The 20,133-nt window shown below is 40.5% G+C and overlaps 1 protein-coding gene across 1 annotated transcript; it reads right to left on the bottom strand.

Moving 5' to 3' along the window:
• Positions 1-1,325: 1,325 nt before the first annotated feature.
• LOC132097304 (vacuolar fusion protein MON1 homolog B-like) lies at positions 1,326-16,967 on the bottom strand. The gene is made up of 4 exons (XM_059502933.1): positions 16,472-16,967; positions 12,569-12,641; positions 11,340-11,493; positions 1,326-1,600 (listed from the first exon to the last, which is right to left on the bottom strand). The coding sequence occupies exons 1-4, from the start codon at positions 16,812-16,814 to the stop codon at positions 1,385-1,387; spliced, it is 786 nt and encodes a 261-aa protein (XP_059358916.1). The 5' UTR covers positions 16,815-16,967; the 3' UTR covers positions 1,326-1,384.
• Between the last annotated feature and the right edge of the window lie 3,166 nt (positions 16,968-20,133).

Consider the following 20,133-nt stretch of genomic DNA (forward strand, 5'->3'; position numbering starts at 1 on the left):
CAGATTCTTCAAAATATCTTCTTTTGTGTGCAGCACAAGAAATAAATTAATATACTGTAGGTTTGGGACAACATGTTAGTGAATAAACAATGACAGAAATTACATTTTAGGGTGAACTATTCCTTTTATTACAGTGGCAGAATGTTCAGTACTGTCCCTTTAAGACCTGCACGCATCTAATATTACAGACATGCATCTGTTTCTTACAGTCTATACATAAACCTTGTGTGTTTGACAGTATTAACACAAAACATAACTTAGTTCAGTAATCAGGCACAGTTTGAAGGGTTTTTCATTTTGTGCGCACGCTTTGAGTGTTGTATTATTTACAAATTACAATTGTAGCTATAGACAGTTGCCTATTACTATGATTTACTGATACAGTTGTCTGATTGATTTTATAGTCTCAAGCATTCAGAAATTACACACAATAAAATTTTACTTCAATAAAAACAAGGATTAGTTTTTGTAAGGGTTGTGATGTCTGCATGTTTTTGTTGAAGAAATTATAGAGGCTAGCATTTAAATATCAAAAAAGTTGACCAATGAAAGATTAAGTGGATATTTTAATGAAATGTTTGGTCAATATTAAACAAGAATTTGATCATCCTGTAAGTGTAACAACAGCAGATATCAGGCCTTTTAGCACCCTTTGCAGGCATTTGTAGCCTATGTAATGTACATAAATTGTTTATTTTGTATTACATTATGAATTTTAACAGTGTTATTCAATTATTATTATTTGACCAATCATTATTGCCTCTTTTTTATATAATGCATTTTTTTGTCATTTTAAAAGGTTCACTTACTGTAGGTCTGTTTTTATTACCAAAAAAATATTATCTGAATATTTCGTTAATTATTATTTGAAGCAATTTGAAGTATTAAAGTTATGGTTAATTTCTAGTTACCATTGTTACAATAACCATGTTTTTTTCATAGTAAAATGATGATTAATTTTCAGAAGGGAACATTAAAACTCTAAGAGAATATTGAGGCAGATGTGGTGGTGATATTATCACAGACATTAAAACTGTAACTTAATGTTATCAAAATCCAAAAAGTTTAACAGGGTTATAAATGTACCTAAAAGTGATGCACGGTCCTCATCTTAGGCTTTTTTCTTTTCCTTATCTCGTCACCAGTCTACCGTTGTCTCTTACCAGGCAAAGTTGTCCATCAGTTATGATCATTTGCAGACAGCCGCAAACATGAGATTCAAAGTGGCGTGTCACGTGTGCTTCTCCTGTCTACTGTCTTCACCGTGAAACGCATTTTTTATAATTATGATTATATGTTCATGTTAACATGTTTATTTACATATACGTATTTGTTAACACATAAAACACGTGCACGCCACTGTTGGCCGGTTAGCTGCTCAAAGCTACAAGAGAGAGAGAAGTCCAGTGTCTGATGTATTCGGTTTGTCTGTGGAGCTCCTGCCAGGCTGAGGGGCAGTGGAGTATCTTGGGAGTTGACAAATAAAGAGACGGTCCTCTTCCTTTTTGATCCATCGCAGCAGTTTAGTGAGTTCACTGAAAGCTGATTTCTTAGTGACGAGCGGTGCAAAGCAGGCGAACATTTCAAACTTGCTAGTGACCTACAAAACAAGAGAGAGTTTAGGAAATACTGTACATAAAGTATTTAATGCAAATATTATACTATTTAAAAGTTTGGGTTTGGTAAGATATTACATTCTCGCCAAGGATGCATTTATTTATTCAAAAATACACATACATTTCTCCTTTCACATACATACATTTCTACCTTTTTTTGGTAAGCAGGAAGTCACTCTCAGACCAGAAAAATACATGTGCAAGACTTACTCAGCTCTTCCTCGCAATTTTACAGTGATGCTATTCAAAGTCATCTTGTTTCCTTTCAAGTACATATTTAAATTTGTAACTTTAAAATATCATTATGTAACCTACGTGTTCTACAGATCTGTGTACAAGTGTTATGATACTGATTTTGATCGTATTGATAGGGCTCAACGCTAAGGAAATTTTATACTGGTCCGGTTCGGCCAGTGGTTTAATTTTTTTTACTTGCCCTGACAAAATGTTCACAGGCCTTGCCACAATCAGTCAATCAATAAATATGACATTGTTTTCATTGTTGACTGTAACATTATGTTGTAATAAATGATAACCATTTTGCACAAATAGGTACGATAGTTCAAAGATAAAACTGAAATGAACCATGGTTTTTCAGGTCTTTCAGGTAGGTCTATGTCACGGTTCATGAATGCACTGTTTCCTTCTCGTCTCATGTTACGTCATGTTGATTGTTTTATGTGGGTGTTACCGCTGATCATCTTGATCAGCGACAGCTGAAGCTCATTCCACCAGCCTACTTAATGCCCTGTCTTTCGTCTCTTGTTTGTCAGATCGTTGTTTGAGGTCCTCCGTGATCCTTGTCTGTGTCCCATCTGTTCAGCTACTCCTTGTGTCTTGTTCCTGTTTGGTCGTTGTGGATTACCATTCATCTCACGGATCCCTCATCATCACCCACCTGCGCACTCAATCACCTTCTCACCAGTCTGTGCTGCCATCGAGGTCCCTGCGTCACCCACCATCAACCCAGCCTGACAATACATCTCTAATAAAGGATTGTTTACTAGCACTTGCTTCCTGTCCTTTATGCGATCGTGACAGAACGATCTGACCGCCCATGGAAGCAGCGAGTAACCCATCGTCGGCATTGGAAGAGTTCCTCAGCACCAGTGCTTGAAGGATGGACTCCCAGGAACGGAATCTTAACGACACTGGTCACACTGTCCAGGCTTTGGTGGCGCAGGTGTCAGAGCTTAACCAGCAATTACAGCTGCTGCGAGCCCCCACTGCGCCGCTCACACCATCCGTTCCTCCCACACCATCGGAGACCCCCTCCCAGCCAGAACCACGCCTCCGGAAACCTACTCTGGTGAGCCTAATTTCTGTAGAGCTTTCCTAACACAATGCTCTATGCACTTCTCTCTTCAACCCAGGACCTTCTCCAATGAACAAGCCAAGGTGGCGTTCGTGTTGACTGGGAGGGCGGCATTATGGGGAACGGCGGTGTGGGAGAATCACCATGCTGCGCCTCGTTCCAGACACTTGCCGCCGAGATGAAGCGAGTTTTCGATCGGGCCGTCGCCGGGAGAGAGGCGGCTAGGATACTAGCCGAATTAAGACAAGGAGAGAGATCAGTTTCGGATTTCTCTATCGAGTTCCGCACCCTGGCGGTGAAGTGTCAATGGAACGAGGAGGCGCAGTGGGACATGTTCCTACATGGGCTGGCTGACCGCGTCCAGAGGGAGATCTACGCCCTTGACCTCCCGACCTCACTCAATGGACACATTGAGCTGGCACTAAGGGTAGATGCACGACTGACACGAGTGGAACGACGTAATCTACCCAATCCCACACCGAGAGCTCCTACGGATGCCCAGGTCAGCGGCGGGGACGCGGCCAGCCTCTCCTACGATCACGAGCCCATGCAGGTAGGGTGAGCTCGGCTTTCCTGGGAGGAGAAGGAGAGGCGGAGATCCCTGGGACTGTGCCTCTACTGCAGTGGGACCGGTCATCACGCCTATATCTGTCCGGTAAAAGACCAAAGCCCGGTAGTAAGTATGAGGCAACTATCGGGTGGGATCTCTGCAGAGAAGACCTCATCATCATCTACGCTCCTCCCGGTAAGACTAAGATGGTCAGCACGATTTCACGACTGTCAAACACTTCTGGACTCCGGGGCTGAAGGTAATTTAATGGACCATGTACTCACACGCAGTCTTCAAATTACCCTCAGACCCCTCACTCACCAGATCACGGTTCACGCCCTCAATCTCACTCATCACTGAAAACATTACCCTCATCACATCAGGCAACCACTCAGAAATCATCTCATTCTACATACTGGACTCTCCCCTTGCAACCATAGTTCTTGGTCACCCCTGGCTCCTCTGTCACAACCCCAAAGTGGACTGGCAACTGCATTCCATCCTGGCCTGGAGTAACAAATGTCATGAGTCTTGTCTAGTGTCAGCTTGTCCGTCTGTTTCTATGTCTATGTTTCAGGAGGAAGCAGTGGATTTGTCTAACGTGCCCGCGGAGTACCTCCACCTGAAGGAAGTGTTCAGTAAGTCGCGTGCTGCTTCTCTCCCTCCGCATCGTCCCTATGACTGTGCCATAGATTTACTGTCAGGTAAGTCTCCGCCTAAAGGCAAATTATATTCACTTTCTGTCCCAGAAAGGGAGGCTATGGAGAAATATATTTCTGATTCTCTAGCTTCGGGGTTCATCCGCCCTTCCTCTTCTCCAGCGGGGGCAGGGTTCTTTTTTGTGGGGAAGAAAGACGGGTCGCTGCGACCTTGTATTGATTACCGGGGACTGAACAACATCACGATAAAGAATACATACCCTTTGCTGTTGATGTCTTCAGCCTTCGAGAGGTTGCAGGAAGCGTCAATCTTCACTAAATTGGACTTACGCAATGCTTATCATTTGGTCCGTATTAGGGAGGTGAATGAATGGAAGACCGTTTTTATCACCCCCAGGGGGCACTTTGATTACTTGGTCATGCCCTTCGGGCTGTCCAACTCCCCAGCGGTCTTCCAGGCATTCGTCAACGACGTGCTGCGAGATATGATCTATCAATTCATATATGTCTACCTGGACGACATATTGATTATTTCCTCTTCTCTCCAGGAACACGTGCAGCACGTTCGACGAGTGCTTCAGAGGTTGCTAGAGAATGGGCTTTTTGTCAAGGTGGAAAAATGCGCTTTTCATGCACAGTCTGTTCCGTTTCTTGGGTATATCGTGTCGACTGGGGGAATACGCATGGATCCCGAGGAAGTTAAGGCTGTGGTAGAGTGGCCAAGTCCAGATTCCCGTAAGGCCCTACAGAGGTTTCTGGGGTTCGCCAACTTCTACCAGCGTTTTATTCGCAACTTCAGTCAACTAGCCGCACCCCTGACCGCCTTGACCTCCCCCAGAACTACGTTCAGGTGGTCAGACACAGCCGAGGCTGTGTTTTCCAAACTGAAGGGCTGCTTCGTTTCGGCCCCTATCTTAATCACCCCTGATCCATCACGTCAGTTTGTGGTGGAGGTCGATGTGTCGGAGCTGGGGGTAGGTGCGGTGTTATCCCAACGTTCTCCCTCAGACGACAAGATGCACCCGTGCGTGTTTTTTTCTTATCGATTATCCCCTGCCGAACGTAATTATGATATTGGTAACCGAGAATTGTTGGCAGTAAAGATGGCATTGGAAGAATGGCGCCACTGGTTGGAAGGCTCGGGGGTTCCTTTTATAGTATGGACCAACCACAAGAATTTAGAATACATTAGTACTGCCAAAAGGTTGAACTCCAGGCTCGGTGGGCACTTTTTTTCGGACGTTTTGATTTTACTCTCTCGTACCGCCCGGGTTCCAAGAACATCAAACCCGATTCTTTGTTGCGCATTTTTGACCGTTCCGAACGCCCATCTTCTCCCGAGTGTATTTTACCTGAGACATTAGTGGTCTCCACACTCACATGGGAGGTTGAATCGAAGGTCAAGACGGCCTTAGAAGGGGTAACACCTCCGCCCGGGTGTCCACCGAATCGATTATTTGTGCCGGAGGAATTACGGTCCAATGTCATTCAGTGGGGGCATTGTTCTAATGTGGCTTGTCATCCAGGAGTTAACCATACTAAATTTTTGGTCAAGCAACGATTCTGGTGGCCTCTTATGGCTCACGACATTCACAGTATTGTTTTGGCTTGCTCGGTTTGTGCCACTGGTAAGACTTCCAATCGACCCCCTGATGGGTTACTTCAACCGCTGCTGGTCCCTTCGAGACCCTGGTCCCATATCGCACTAGATTTTTTTACCGCCCTCCCACCCTCCCAGGGCAACAGGGTAGTTTTAACTGTGGTGGACCGGTTCTCGAAGGCGGCCCACTTTATTCCCTTGCCCAAATTACCCTCAGCCAAGGAGACAGCGTTGACCATCGTAGATCACGTCTTTCATTTACATGGCCTCCCGACAGACGTGGTTTCCGACAGGGGACCCCAATTTGTGTCCAAATTTTGGCGTGAATTCTGTAGATTACTGGGAGCAACTGTAAGTCTGTCCTCAGGGTTTCATCCCCAGAGCAATGGTCAAACCGAGAGAGCCAACCAAGATTTGGAAAGGGTGTTGCGATGTTTGGTCTCCAAGAATCCTTCCTCCTGGAGCCAACAACTGTCGATGGTGGAGTACGACCACAATACATTACCTATATCAGCTACGGGCCTATCTCCGTTTGAGTGTAGTGAAGGATACCAGCCACCCATTTTTCCCAGTCTGGAATCCGAAGTCGCGGTCCCTTCCATTCACGCCTTTGTCCAGAGGTGTCACCGCACTTGGACTAGAGCCCACGAGGCTCTACTCCAAGTGGGGGCGCGCACCAAGGCTAAAGCCGACCGCCACCGGTCTAGGCCTCCCGTATACGTCGTGGGTCAAAAAGTGTGGCTTTCTACCAAAAACATTCCTCTCCGTTCCGTCTCTAATAAGCTTGCTCCCAAATTTATTGGTCCGTTCACTGTCACCAAGATCATTAGTCTGGTGGCAGTCCACCTCAAACTTCCTCCAGCGTACCGTAATTCATCCCGCCTTTCATGTATCCAAAATAAAGCCTGTATTTCATTCTTTGATTAATCCGCCTCAGCTACTTCTTGTGTCTTGTTCCTGTTCGGTCGTTGTGGATTACCTTTCATCTCACGGATCCCTCATCATCACCCACCTGCGCACTCAATCACCTTCTCACCTGTCTGTGCTGCCATCGAGGTCCCTGCATCACCCACCATCAACCCAGCCTGACCATACATCTCTAATAAAGGATTGTTTACTTGCACTTGCTTCCTGTCCTTTATGCGATCGTGACAGTCTAACTCTATTCCAGTTAAGGATGCACTGGTCAGGATTTTTCCAATTGCTGATTTTATTTATTTATTTATTTATTTTATTTTTACAATCAAATGAGCCATTTCCCATACTCACTGCCAAGTTATTAAGTTGTAAACACACTTGGCAATAAAGCTCATTTTTGAATCTGATGAAAATGCAAATTCAATCTCTGACAGCAGGTGGCGCTTATAGAACACTATAGCAACGTTTCCTGGGTTATTGCTGTACGCAGCGCTGCACTTAAACACTCCTTTAAAGGGGTCATATGATCCGATTTAAATCTTTCCTTTCTCTTTGGAGTGTTAAAAATCTCTTGGTGCATAAAGAAGATCTGTAAAGTTGCAAAGACTAAAGTCTCAAATCCAAAGAGATATTCTTTTTAAAAGTTATGATTCGTCCACACACCCCTAAAATGGCTTGTTCTCTACGTCACTATGTGGGAAGATTTGCATAACTCCACCCAAATGTTCATGCAAAGAAGGCGCAACTTTATTCTCGTTGTAGTATAAATGGATTTCTCGGCGACGTCATCACTGCTTGCGCACGCAACCAAGAGGCAAAAGACCCGCGCTCTTCGTACCGGAGTAAATGGTTTAGGTGGTGGTGTTGTCGTTAGTCAAAATGCCAAGGAGTTGTTGCGTTGTCAATTGTACCCACCGAGCCAGTGCTGGGTGTCAGATGTTCAACGTGCCTGGGGGAAAGCAATTCATACATGCATCACAGTATGTCCGGATTTTGATTCGTAAACAGTTGGATGTTTTACATAATGTTATATTAATAATATATTAATATGAAACACAAACAAACAGATCCAACTCTGAAATTGCAATTTATTATTGAGTCAACAAGAAATTACAAACAATGCGAAATCTACGTTAATTACAATGTTCTTTTACTGAACTCGGCATAATAGATAGCGGTTTTCTGCCTCCTGGATGCGCGCGCATCCGGTATTGTTTGTATACAAGAAACCCGTGTATTGTTGTTGCCGTGCTGCCATGTCGTATAAATGCTGTGTGTTTCACTGTGAAAGTGAAACTACTTTGTTTGGCTTTCCAAAAGAGGACGATATCTGCTTCGTCATGCCTGGATCTGATCCGTGATTCTCGCTGAGGAAATACATCAACTTTGTACTGTTGGTCGCCAGGTCCGCTACTCGGTATGTAAACGATCACTGTACCACTGCAGACTCCTGGAACGCACTGACGGACCGCAACTGCTGGAATCCGTTAACATGGGTGCATAAAAAAAATACGAAACGCATACGCACTGCAGACGGAGTATGTGTGAAACAGGCGTAAAGTTGTTTGCACCTTGTGCACTGTTGAATTAGTTTACAGCGTTCTCTAGTACTTTGTGATGCATTTTGGAAACAGGAGATGAGCCCCAGGTCTAATGCCTGGTTTAGAGACCTGGCTTGAGAACCCCATTCTAAAAGACTTACTTTTAGTCATTATTTTATTTGGGTAGCACACATATTCTGAATGCCTTTGGCAGAATTCAAATGAGCCATTTTAATCTAGATTAATCAAGATTAATTCCAAGATTACAGTGAGATTAATCTAGATTTTAAAAAAAAATTATCTATGCACACCACTAATATATACAGTATATATATATATATATATATATATATATATATATATATATATATATATATATATATATATATATATTTATATATAGGAGAATGTAAGTGTGTGAAAGCAAGGATATATGTATGTGAAGGAGATCATGTATACGAAGTTCGCCCCACGGTGAAAAAGTGGGTGAAAAAGTCCCATAGACTTAACTTTGGCCAGCTATAGCTCCATGCGAGAATTTTGTACAATCATGTGGCTCACCACATTTGAGGCTATCGAGCTGTGCATTCCTTGGGCACAAGAGTGCCCCAAATTTACCCCATAGACATGGTGAGGGGCGGCCCATGAAACATCATCTGAATGCGCATGTTTTTCCTACTATGGTAATTTAATTTTGTAATTTTGAGGTGACTCATGCTAGCAAACAGAACTTCAAACATGTTAGTCATACTAGCAGTGAATAGCTACATGCTAATAGTGATTATTAGCAACTATCCTGATAACCTTAGCACCCACCCTTGGTACCCTTGCAATGGCCCTATCAACTATCCTGGGTACCCTAGCAACCACCCAGAGTACCATAGCAACTGCATAGCAACACCCTAGCAATGACCCCAAGTACCCTAGCAACTACATAGCAACACCCTAACAACCATCTCAAGTACCCTAGCAACCATATAGCAACACCCTAGCATCTGACCAGAGTACCCTAGCAACCACCCTGGGCACCCTAGAAACTGCCACACACCCCCCCCCCAACTGCCATAACAACCACATAGCAACACCCTTGTAACCACCCTATGTACCATAGCAACCGCATAGTAATACATTATCAACCACTCTGGTTACCCTAGCAACCACCCCAAGTACCCTAGCTACTGCACAGCAACACCCTAGCAACCACCCCGGTACCCTAGTAACTGCATAGCAACACCTTTGAAACCACTCATAGTACCCTAGCAACCACATAGAAACACCCTTCCAACAACTCTGCTTTAGCTTCTATCTATCTATCTATCTATCTATCTATCTATCTATCTATCTATCTATCTATCTATCTATATATATATATATATACAACCCGAATTCCGGAAAAGTTGGGACATTTTTTTTAATTTTAATAAAATGAAAACTAAAAGAATTTCAAAACACATGAGCCAATATTTTATTCACAATAGAACATCGATAACATAGCAAATGTTTAAACTGAGAAAGTTTACAATTTAATGCACAAAATGAGCTCATTTCAATTTTGATTTCTGCTACAGGTCTCAAAATAGTTGGGACGGGGCATGTTTACCATGGTGTAGCATCTCCTTTTCTTTTCAAAACAGTTTGAAGACATCTGGGCATTGAGGCTATGAGTTGCTGGAGTTTTGCTGTTGGAATTTGGTCCCATTCTTGCCTTATATAGATTTCCAGCTGCTGAAGAGTTCGTGGTCGTCTTTGACGTATTTTTCGTTTAATGATGCGCCAAATGTTCTCTATAGGTGAAAGATCTGGACTGCAGGCAGGCCAGGTTAGCACCCGGACTCTTCTACGACGAAGCCATGCTGTTGTTATAGCTGCAGTATGTGGTTTTGCATTGTCCTGCTGAAATAAACAAGGCCTTCCCTGAAATAGACGTTGTTTGGAGGGAAGCATATGTTGCTCTAAAACCTTTATATACCTTTCAGCATTCACAGAGCCTTCCAAAACATGCAAGCTGCCCATACCGTATGCACTTATGCACCCCCATACCATCAGAGATGCTGGCTTTTGAACTGAACGCTGATAACATGCTGGAAGGTCTCCCTCCTCTTTAGCCCGGAGGACACGGCGTCCGTGATTTCCAACAAGAATGTCAAATTTGGACTCGTATGACCATAAAACACTATTCCACTTTGAAATAGTCCATTTTAAATGAGCCTTAGCCCACAGGACACGACGGCGCTTCTGGACCATGTTCACATATGGCTTCCTTTTTGCATGATAGAGCTTTAGTTGGCATCTGCTGATGGCACGGCGGATTGTGTTTACCGACAGTGGTTTCTGAAAGTATTCCTGGGCCCATTTAGTAATGTCATTGACACAATCATGCCGATGAGTGATGCAGTGTCGTCTGAGAGCCCGAAGACCACGGGCATCCAATAAAGGTCTCCGGCCTTGTCCCTTACGCACAGAGATTTCTCCAGTTTCTCTGAATCTTTTGATGATGTTATGCACTGTAGATGATGAGATTTGCAAAGCCTTTGCAATTTGACGTTGAGGAACATTGTTTTTAAAGTTTTCCACAATTTTTTTACGCAGTCTTTCACAGATTGGAGAGCCTCTGCCCATCTTTACTTCTGAGAGACTCTGCTTCTCTAAGACAAAGCTTTTATAGCTAATCATGTTACAGACCTGATATCAATTAACTTAATTAATCACTAGATGTTCTCCCAGCTGAATCTTTTCAAAACTGCTTGCTTTTTTAGCCATTTGTTGCCCCCGTGCCAACTTTTTTGAGACCTGTAGCAGGCATTAAATTTTAAATGAGCTAATTAAGTGGATAAAAGTGTAAAATTTCTCAGTTTAAACATTTGCTACGTTATCTATGTTCTATTGTGAATAAAATATTGGCTCATGTGATTTGAAATTCCTTTAGTTTTCATTTTATTAAAATTTAAAAAACGTCCCAACTTTTCCGGAATTCGGGTTGTATATATATATATATATATATATATACATATATATATATATCTTACTATCTATCTATCTAACTTTAAGCTTTTAAAACTACTTTAAACTTCAAACTATTTCAGATTGAAAACATCAAACATAAATTATTATTATAATTCTTGATTCTTCTGAAAACATACCCATGCCAGCAGAGTTTCCTTGCATGCAGAATGGTAGATGAGTTTAAGTGGTCGTGATGTACAGTGGATACGATAGTGCATGTTACGATAGAGATCCAGCAGGCGTATCCTTTCTTCCTGAAGTGATATTAAAATAAAGGCATCATATAGCACACTTACAGTGTGTATTGTTGATTATAATTCACTAAGACGTGTGACCTGGTCATACCAAATAAATTATAACAGTGACAGAAATATATCTTTTACATACATACATACATACATAGACTGTCAATGCAAACCAGATGATTAAAAATAAAACTCAGTTTCAGTCCATTTGAGACAGACACAGTTGTCCAAACATCATGTGGTCTGTGATGCATCTAATCATTAAGTTGGCCTTATTTGCTTGCATTTTTGCATAAAACGCAAAAAAAAAATTTGATTAGCCGAATCAAGTGCTTACTGTTGCAGAATTCATGGCAAAGTGTCTAATCTTTCACAGAATGTGGAAATCCTGGCTTATAGGCCATCGTTTATTAGGATTTGTGAGCCATCTGCTGTTTCTGATGGCAAAAAGAACCGGTGATTCAGACAAATGATTCAAAACGTTAATGATTTGTCCTTTTTCTTGTGGTTTAATGCTTTAGTGACACATTTCAGCTTGAAGTCAATATTAAACTGCATTAACATGAAACTTTTGTGAAGTTGTAAATAAAAGTAAGTTATTGGAGTCTTTCTATTTACTTGTTACTTGCCATTTATTTTTAACTAATAGTGAAATTTACTAAACATTTCTGAGTGAAAACAGTTTGTTACACAATTTGTTTAGTGTACGTACTATTCTGAAAACAGAATATTCAATAAGGAAAAAAATGTAGGACAGGACTTAATTGGATGATGAAAAGTATGTGTTTGACATATAATACCTGAATACTTCTGGCTTTTGAAAAAACCTTTTGACCAGGAATCTATTCTTATTTGTTATTATTATTGCCATAGCCTTTAATTAATTAATGCTAACTGCCATTCAAATAATTTTAGAATTTATTCTAAAAATTAGAATAAGCTATTTTTAACATTATATTTCCTATCCATGAGGCCTAGGCGACATCAGTTGGAGAGGAAAGTCAATGAAGGTGAACCTTTTTTGAGTTTGGATGATTAATTGTGCACAATATGACCATGAACATGCAATAAGAAAGTAAAAAGGGTCTATTTTTAGTTGACTCTTCATTAGCTATACTCACCATGTGAACTGTGGCAGCTGGCGATAGTGGTCTAGCACTTTTGAGGGCTTGTAAAGGAAGTGCTTGAGATTAACTACACCGATATCATTAAACGGATACAAACACCAGTGGACCCTTATGCAAAAAGACCACCGTGTGCTCATCTGAGGGAAACCGGAGGAAAGAACAGAATTATATTAGCTGTAGTATGTCATTAAATATGTAAAAATGCTTCTTATAAAAATGTTCAGAATTGAAAACTGGTCAAAAATCTGTTATATGTGTACTATAGACCCTAAATACATGCAGAATGTAAAGATTCTACGACTCAAGATGTTCATATAAGTTAGTTTAAGTAACTTTGAACATGGAATGGTTGTTGGTGCCAGACGGGCTGGTCTGAGTATTTCAAAAACTGCTGATCTACTGGGATTTGCGTCCGAAAGTTGGACTCCAAATTTCATTCTAAGAATTATTTTGAGGTTAATATAGCAAATGAACACTGTTCAGCTTCCGGGAAATTTGAGAAGCGCTAGGCTATTTCAGTTCCCCTCACTACACAACAAAATAATATCAATTAACAGTATTTAGAAAAGAACAAGAATTAAAAATATAAGAAGCTATAGCAATATTAACGACAAACTAAAACTAATTAATTTAGGCTAAAACGAAACTCAAACCAACATTGGGTCTCATTTGACACAAAATCAAAGTTTCCGTATTCGCGATGTATTTGAATGACAAATGATTATAAAAATAGCCTAGTGTTTGTTATAGCCTAATGTTTGTAAACATTTTGTGTCTGCATTATGTCTATTTCTGAATGAAATAATATTTGTTTCTCTCTAAAAAACGTAGGCTATACAAGATTTTCTCTCTCTCTCTCTCTCTCTCTCTCTCTCTCTGTATATATATATATATATATTAATAATCCGATAATTTTGATAATTTACTGAAAATAAATAAATAACTTTTTAAACCGTTTAACTGATTATTAATCGGTCAAAATTAGCTGATACAGTTTGCTGCATTCATGCGCACTCAGAAAACAGTGACTGTGAACGAATCAGCAGAGCTTGTAACAGCTTTTGTCATCGCTGAATCTTTCTCAGACGTATCCAAATGCCGAAATTGGTTAGCGCATCTATCTGTGCATGATGATGTCCAATGCCCCCTGCGAGTGGAGCTTCTCAAAGTTGGGAATAATCAAAGGAGAGCTGCGTTCCTTGGTTGGGCAGGAAAGGCTAAGCATGTTGGCGCTTGAGTGTCGAATGCATGCACCAACGCCGAGAAAAATAGGGACCTTTTTGCGCTGCAGCATCAGGCCTAATTTGGTCTTAATACGGCCCTGAAGGCGGTGCATTGCCATTGAGACTTACCTATGATGAGTTCACAGCTGAGCGGACATTTCACTCGTTGGCTTCAGTGTCATATTTGCATATGCCGGAGTCTACTGGAATTCGTGATTGGTTGACAGCAAATTTCAAATATTAAATGGAACGATAAAATAACGTTATTAACCGGTTATCGGCCATTTCAAATTTTTGATTCTGTTCGGAACTACAAAATTTGATTTCGTTTCCGTTTCTGGTTCTGTTCCTGTCAAAATTTCGTTCGTTTCCGGTTTTCGTTTTCGTTCCTTGAACCGGTTCAGAGCCCTGGTCAACAGTAACTCAAATAACCAATCATTACAACCAAGGTATGCAGAATACCATCTCTGAATGCACAACACATCGAACCCTGAAGCAGATGGGCTACAGCAGCAGAAGACCACACCAGGTGCCGCTCCTGTCAGCTGAGAACAGGAAACAGAGGCTACAATTTGCACAGGCTCACCAAAATTGGAAATCGATTTCTTGATTTCTGCTGTGACATTCAGATCGTAGTGTAAGAATTTGGCATAAAGAACATGAAATCATGGATCCATCCTGCCTTGTCTCAACAATTCAGGCTGGTGGTAATTGTGTGGTGGATATTTCCTTGGCACATGTCAGGCCCCTTAGTACCAATTGAGCATCGTTTAAACACCACAGCCTACCGGAGTATTGTTGCTGATCATGTCCATCCCTTTATGACTATTTTCTGATGGCTACTTCCAGCAGGATAATGCACCATGTCACAAAGCTCAAATCACTTCAGACTAGTTTCTTGAACATGACAATGAGTTCACTTTACTCAAATGGTCTCCACAGTCACCACATCTTGATCCAATAGAGCAGCTTTGGGATGTGGAACGGGAGGGTTCCCATCATGGATGTGCAGCCGACATGTGGCAGCAACTGTGTGAATGTTTCTAACACCTTTTTGAATCTATGCCATGAAGAATTAAGGCAGTTCTGAAGGAAAAAGGGGGTCCAACCAGGTACTATCAAGGTGTACCTAATAAAGTGGCCATTGTTTGTGTATAAGTCTTTTAGGTTCACCAACGCTTCATTAAATACAGTAATATTATTGTAACAATATAAAAACTTCATAATCACGGAGAAGAACGAGGCAGGAACCGGCTAAGATTCAAATGAAACTTTAATAATCAAATAAACACAAAACAGTGCAACAGCCCCTCACGGACGAGGCCCAGGCCTGGTCCTCTCTCCTCCTTCACTGTTAATCGCTCCTCTTTTGTATCCTTCGATCTCCTCCGTGGGACTCGAGACCGGTGAGTGGAACAGCCTCTCACGGAAGACTGCCGTGCACAAACAAAACCAAAACATAAAATAAAGCCCAGGCCTGGTGTTACACTCTAGGGGTAGAGCGTAACATGGGAAAAACAAGCGTGAACCATCAACTTCTTTTGAATTTTATTTGGGAGTCCACTTTCAGGAGCTGACAGTGCCAAAATAATAAACAAAATGTGCTAAATATTAAACCCTCTAAATTACCTATCCAAAATAAAGAAACAAACAAAAAAAATAAAATTCTCTTAACCTAACTACCTAATCCAAAAACAGAGATCCAAACATTACAAAAACAAAAGGTGGCGTCTAACTCCCTACTTTCCCAAAACTATTTACAATATTCACAATAAAGATTTACAAAGAAACATCAAGTTCAGAGGAATATCCAAAATCAAAATCGTACAACAGGCAAAAGGTTCAAGTAAGCCAGAGGTTCACTACAAAGCAACAAATATCCAAGCAATCTCAATCTAGTATACAAACAGGGTTAAAACAACACAAGCACAGTACAAACAGCATGGTTCACAAAATGGCCACCCCCATTAAAGGAAATACTGTCATCTCTTTTAAAGGAGTGAAGACCAATCAGAGGACAACAGCAATGAATCTGCAGGAACAAATCAGCAGCAACCTGGGCAGACACACACAAACCAAAACACAAAAAACTATAGGGTCATAACACTGGTCCTCTCTCCTCCTTCACTGTCGTTGCTCCTCTTTTGTATCCTTCCGATCTCCTCCGTGGGACTCAAGACTGGTGAGTAGAGCAGGTGTCGCTCATTTCCAAATCACTCCACCGGCCTCGCTCCGTTTCCACAGCTCTCGGCCCCACCCCACTCATCACAATTATGATATTAAATATTATTTCAATTTAAAGTAACCATTTTCCCTTGTATATATTTTAAAATAATTTATATAACCATTTATTGTAATTTATTCCTGTGATGCAAAGCTGAATTTTCAACATCCATTATTTTACTGCATCGTGTAAAAGTGTACTTATATATATATATATATATATATATATATATATATATATATATATATGTATGTATGTATGTATATATAAACTTTAATCATATATTCAAAGAAGCTGCATGGTTTCAAAGAAATTTACAACGTGAACCTTTTTTAAGCTCTTTTTTATCTTCAGAAATGTAATTTTTGTTGTTGTTAAACTATATGTTCTGTAAAGAACCTTTATTTATTGGTCAGTTAAAAAAACCTAGATAGAGATGGTGCATCTCACCTGAAAAAATAGACTGAATCATGTTGCCTCCAGCCTGGACAAAGGAGACCAGCGCCATCATGACACCCATGGTGGAGGAGAGGGCCTCCTCGTTACAATAGCGGGAGTAGATGGGCTTCCCTGCCTCGCTCAGCACAAAAACATGCCTCCAGTGTTTCCTCCAACTCTCTGACATTATATCTTCATTCCTATAAGCCAGACCTGGGACATCCACAGCGGAACCTGCCTTTTTTTGCCCACTGAAGTTCACCTGGGCCAAAGTAGATGGAAAATTACCAGTCTCCTCTGTTAAGGTGTCCTCATGATGAAACTCCCAACTTCCTCTATTGTCGCTGCTGTGCATGTTGTCTGTTTCTCATTTCCCTCAAAGCGAGAATCTTCTGGACTTGGTGGGGTTTTTTAGTTTTAAGGGTGCAAACACTTGTTCTATTGATGTCACACAATGGATCTCTGTGGTGCTCCATTACTCAGTCTGGAATCCCAGAGGTATCACATGATGCCTGGGGATCAGAGAGCGCTTTAAACTGTGTAATAGGATGAACATGATGCTTCATTTCTCACTGAAAGAATTACTTCTAACTGACCTGTGGCAGTGCTGACTTAGAGGAGTTTAAAGTGGGACATGAAACTGATTGAATGCTAAAGCACTATCGAAATGAGGAAGCAGGCTAAAAATAAAAAGATTCCATCCAGGTTTACATTCAGGAGTATTTGGCGAGAGTTACAGATCAGTTAATTTAACCATCACACCTGCCTCCATTTGTTGATCATAATATATATTTATTAGCTGCAAATTGTGCTCATTTAAACAATGTCACTACCGCAAGAATGATTTGTGATTATAATGATTTGCATTGTGGAATCAGTCACAAGGATTTTTATTATAGCTATATAATTTCCACATACTGTATTTTCTATTCCCTTATTCGAAATCTACCCCTGACACAGAACTTTCTGTACTTTTAGTTTTTCAAATTCTTTTTAATTCTGTATGATTTATACACTTGTTTCTGCGCATATATGCAGTATACTGTATATATTATCATATATGTGCATATATGCAGCGTATATGTGCATATACACTGCATATAGGTTTCATATATATATATATATATATATATATATATATATATATATATATATATGCGCATATATCCACATATAGGTTCTTTCCATGTGGGACATTCGAACTGTTAAATATATTGTAATTCATTTAATCATTTATGAGTGACTGACAGTGGTGGTTATATTCAATTAAATAATACATTAATGAGAGCTTATTTTTGCAGAAATTGTGGTTGAATTACTGCATTGCACGCTGTTTTGGACTTGTTTGTGTTCTACAACACAAAGACAGAAAGCGGATCAGTATTCAATAGTTAAGTGCAACATTTTCACCATGTGGAAAGTTCCTGCTTGCTACTTACAAGTTTGGAAATTGTTATTGTGACATTCGGTGCGTTCACGTTCATGGTTTTGGGCGCTGGACATTTCTCTTTTTACTTTCCGATAAAGGTTGTGACAGTAATCGATTATTTATCTGTTTTGTAGCATTTTTCTGCCTTCACGAAGTCTGATGGGAATTGTAGTTTATATTCGCAAGATTAGCCTCATAAATCAGCGGAGCTAAATGAGGGGATTCACTTATTTCCAGGGGTTTCAGTACAGCGTAAAAATTGTGACGTTGTAAAGTAGGCGTTCCTCTAATTCCAAATTTGCATAGGTCACCGGTCATGCGCACTAAGTGTACGAGGATACATTGTTTATATACTGTCTCTATGGATACACCAACGGTCGGTGTTTTCTTTTTTGCCGCTAATAGAAACAAGGTTCAAATTGAGTATGTATGTCATGTCAAAGTGAATTATTTCTAAGTCACACACTAATATATTACACAATCGCACCATTAAATCAATCTGAAATATTGGAATACACCATGGTCACACTTTTAACAAAATCCCCGGTAACACTTTTAACAAAAATATAAAATAAACTGTTTTGTAACTTATAGTAAAGGAAAAGTGGATGAACTTAACCTTTCTCTACTGACCAGAAATATTTGTCAACCCACCTATTAACAATATGAATAAAAGCGCTGCACTTGTTTACACCATTGCATGATTCTTATAAGCCTATAATGTAGGCTACTGTCAGTTATTAAAATGTCATACATGTGCATCAGAAACCTGTGTGTATTTAAAGGGGTTTCACTTGAGATACCTGTCCTAACTGAGTAACATGTGCATCAGATACCTGTGTGTGTGTGTGTGTGTGTGTGTGTGTTTACAGGGGCTTCATGCAAGATACCTGTCCTAACTGAGTAACATGTGCATCAGATACTGTGTGTGTGTTTACAGGGGCTTCATGCAAGATACCTGTCCTAACTGAGTAACATGTGCATCAGACACTGTGTGTGTGTTTACAGGGGCTTCATGCGAAATACCTGTCCTAACTGAGTAACATGTGCGTCAGATACCTGTGTGTGTGTTTACAGGGGCTTCATGCGAGATACCTGTCCTAACTGAGTAACATGTGCGTCAGATACCGGTGTGTGTGTTTACAGGGGCTTCATGCGAGATACCTGTCCTAACTGAGTAACATGTGCATCAGATATCTGTGTGTGTGTTTACAGGGGCTTCATGCGAGATACCTGTCCTAACTGAGTAACATGTGCATCAGATATCTGTGTGTGTGTTTACAGGGGCTTCATGCGAGATACCTGTCCTAACTGAGTAACATGTGCGTCAGATACCTGTGTGTGTGTTTACAGGGGCTTCATGCGAAATACCTGTCCTAACTGAGTAACATGTGCGTCAGATACCTGTGTGTGTGTGTGTGTGTTTACAGGGGCTTCATGCGAGATACCTGTCCTAACTGAGTAACATGTGCGTCAGATACCTGTGTGTGTTTACAGGGGCTTCATGCGAGATACCTGTCCTAACTGAGTAACATGTGCGTCAGATACCTGTGTGTGTGTTTACAGGGGCTTGTGTAAGAATGTTTTTATGCAAAATTCATGCTTCACTTTAATTAGCTCACAGACTTTACACAAGTTCTCTTAGAGAATTTCAAATAAAATTTATATTCTAATAGACATACTAGAATATACAGATTTAATTTGAAATTCTGTCTATTAGAATATACATTTTATTTGAAATGATCTTAGAACTTGTGTAAAGTCTAGAGTTAAACCTAGGTTTTTACTAATTTACTTTTACAAACTTTTCTACTGCTATCTAAAAAAGACATACTGACAACTATTTGTTCATACTCAACTTTATTAAAAAAAGAAAATGTCAAGTATTAACAGCAAGCAGAACAAGGCAGGACTTCAACCTTTGGATGTCTCTGGACACATTCTTTACAGGATCGTCTGATGTACTATCTCCCACACCATCACCTTCCGTATGACTGGAATGTCACACTATATGAAAAGAGAGAACAATCATGTACAGACAAACTTTGATCATGGATTTTGACAAATTAAAAGCTTTTGAAGATTTATCAGTGAGTGATATAGTTGCTAAGGTGTTCCATATTAGTCCTAAGTTTTGAGTGAGGTATAAACTAGTGTGTTAGTGGATAGATATGGTTATTTATATGGTTATTGATAAAGTCAAACAAGTGTTAAAAATAAAGTTTGTGAGAAATATAAATATTGT

Source organism: Carassius carassius, chromosome 21 (genome assembly GCF_963082965.1).
Source record: "Carassius carassius chromosome 21, fCarCar2.1, whole genome shotgun sequence".
NCBI lineage: Eukaryota > Metazoa > Chordata > Actinopteri > Cypriniformes > Cyprinidae > Carassius > Carassius carassius.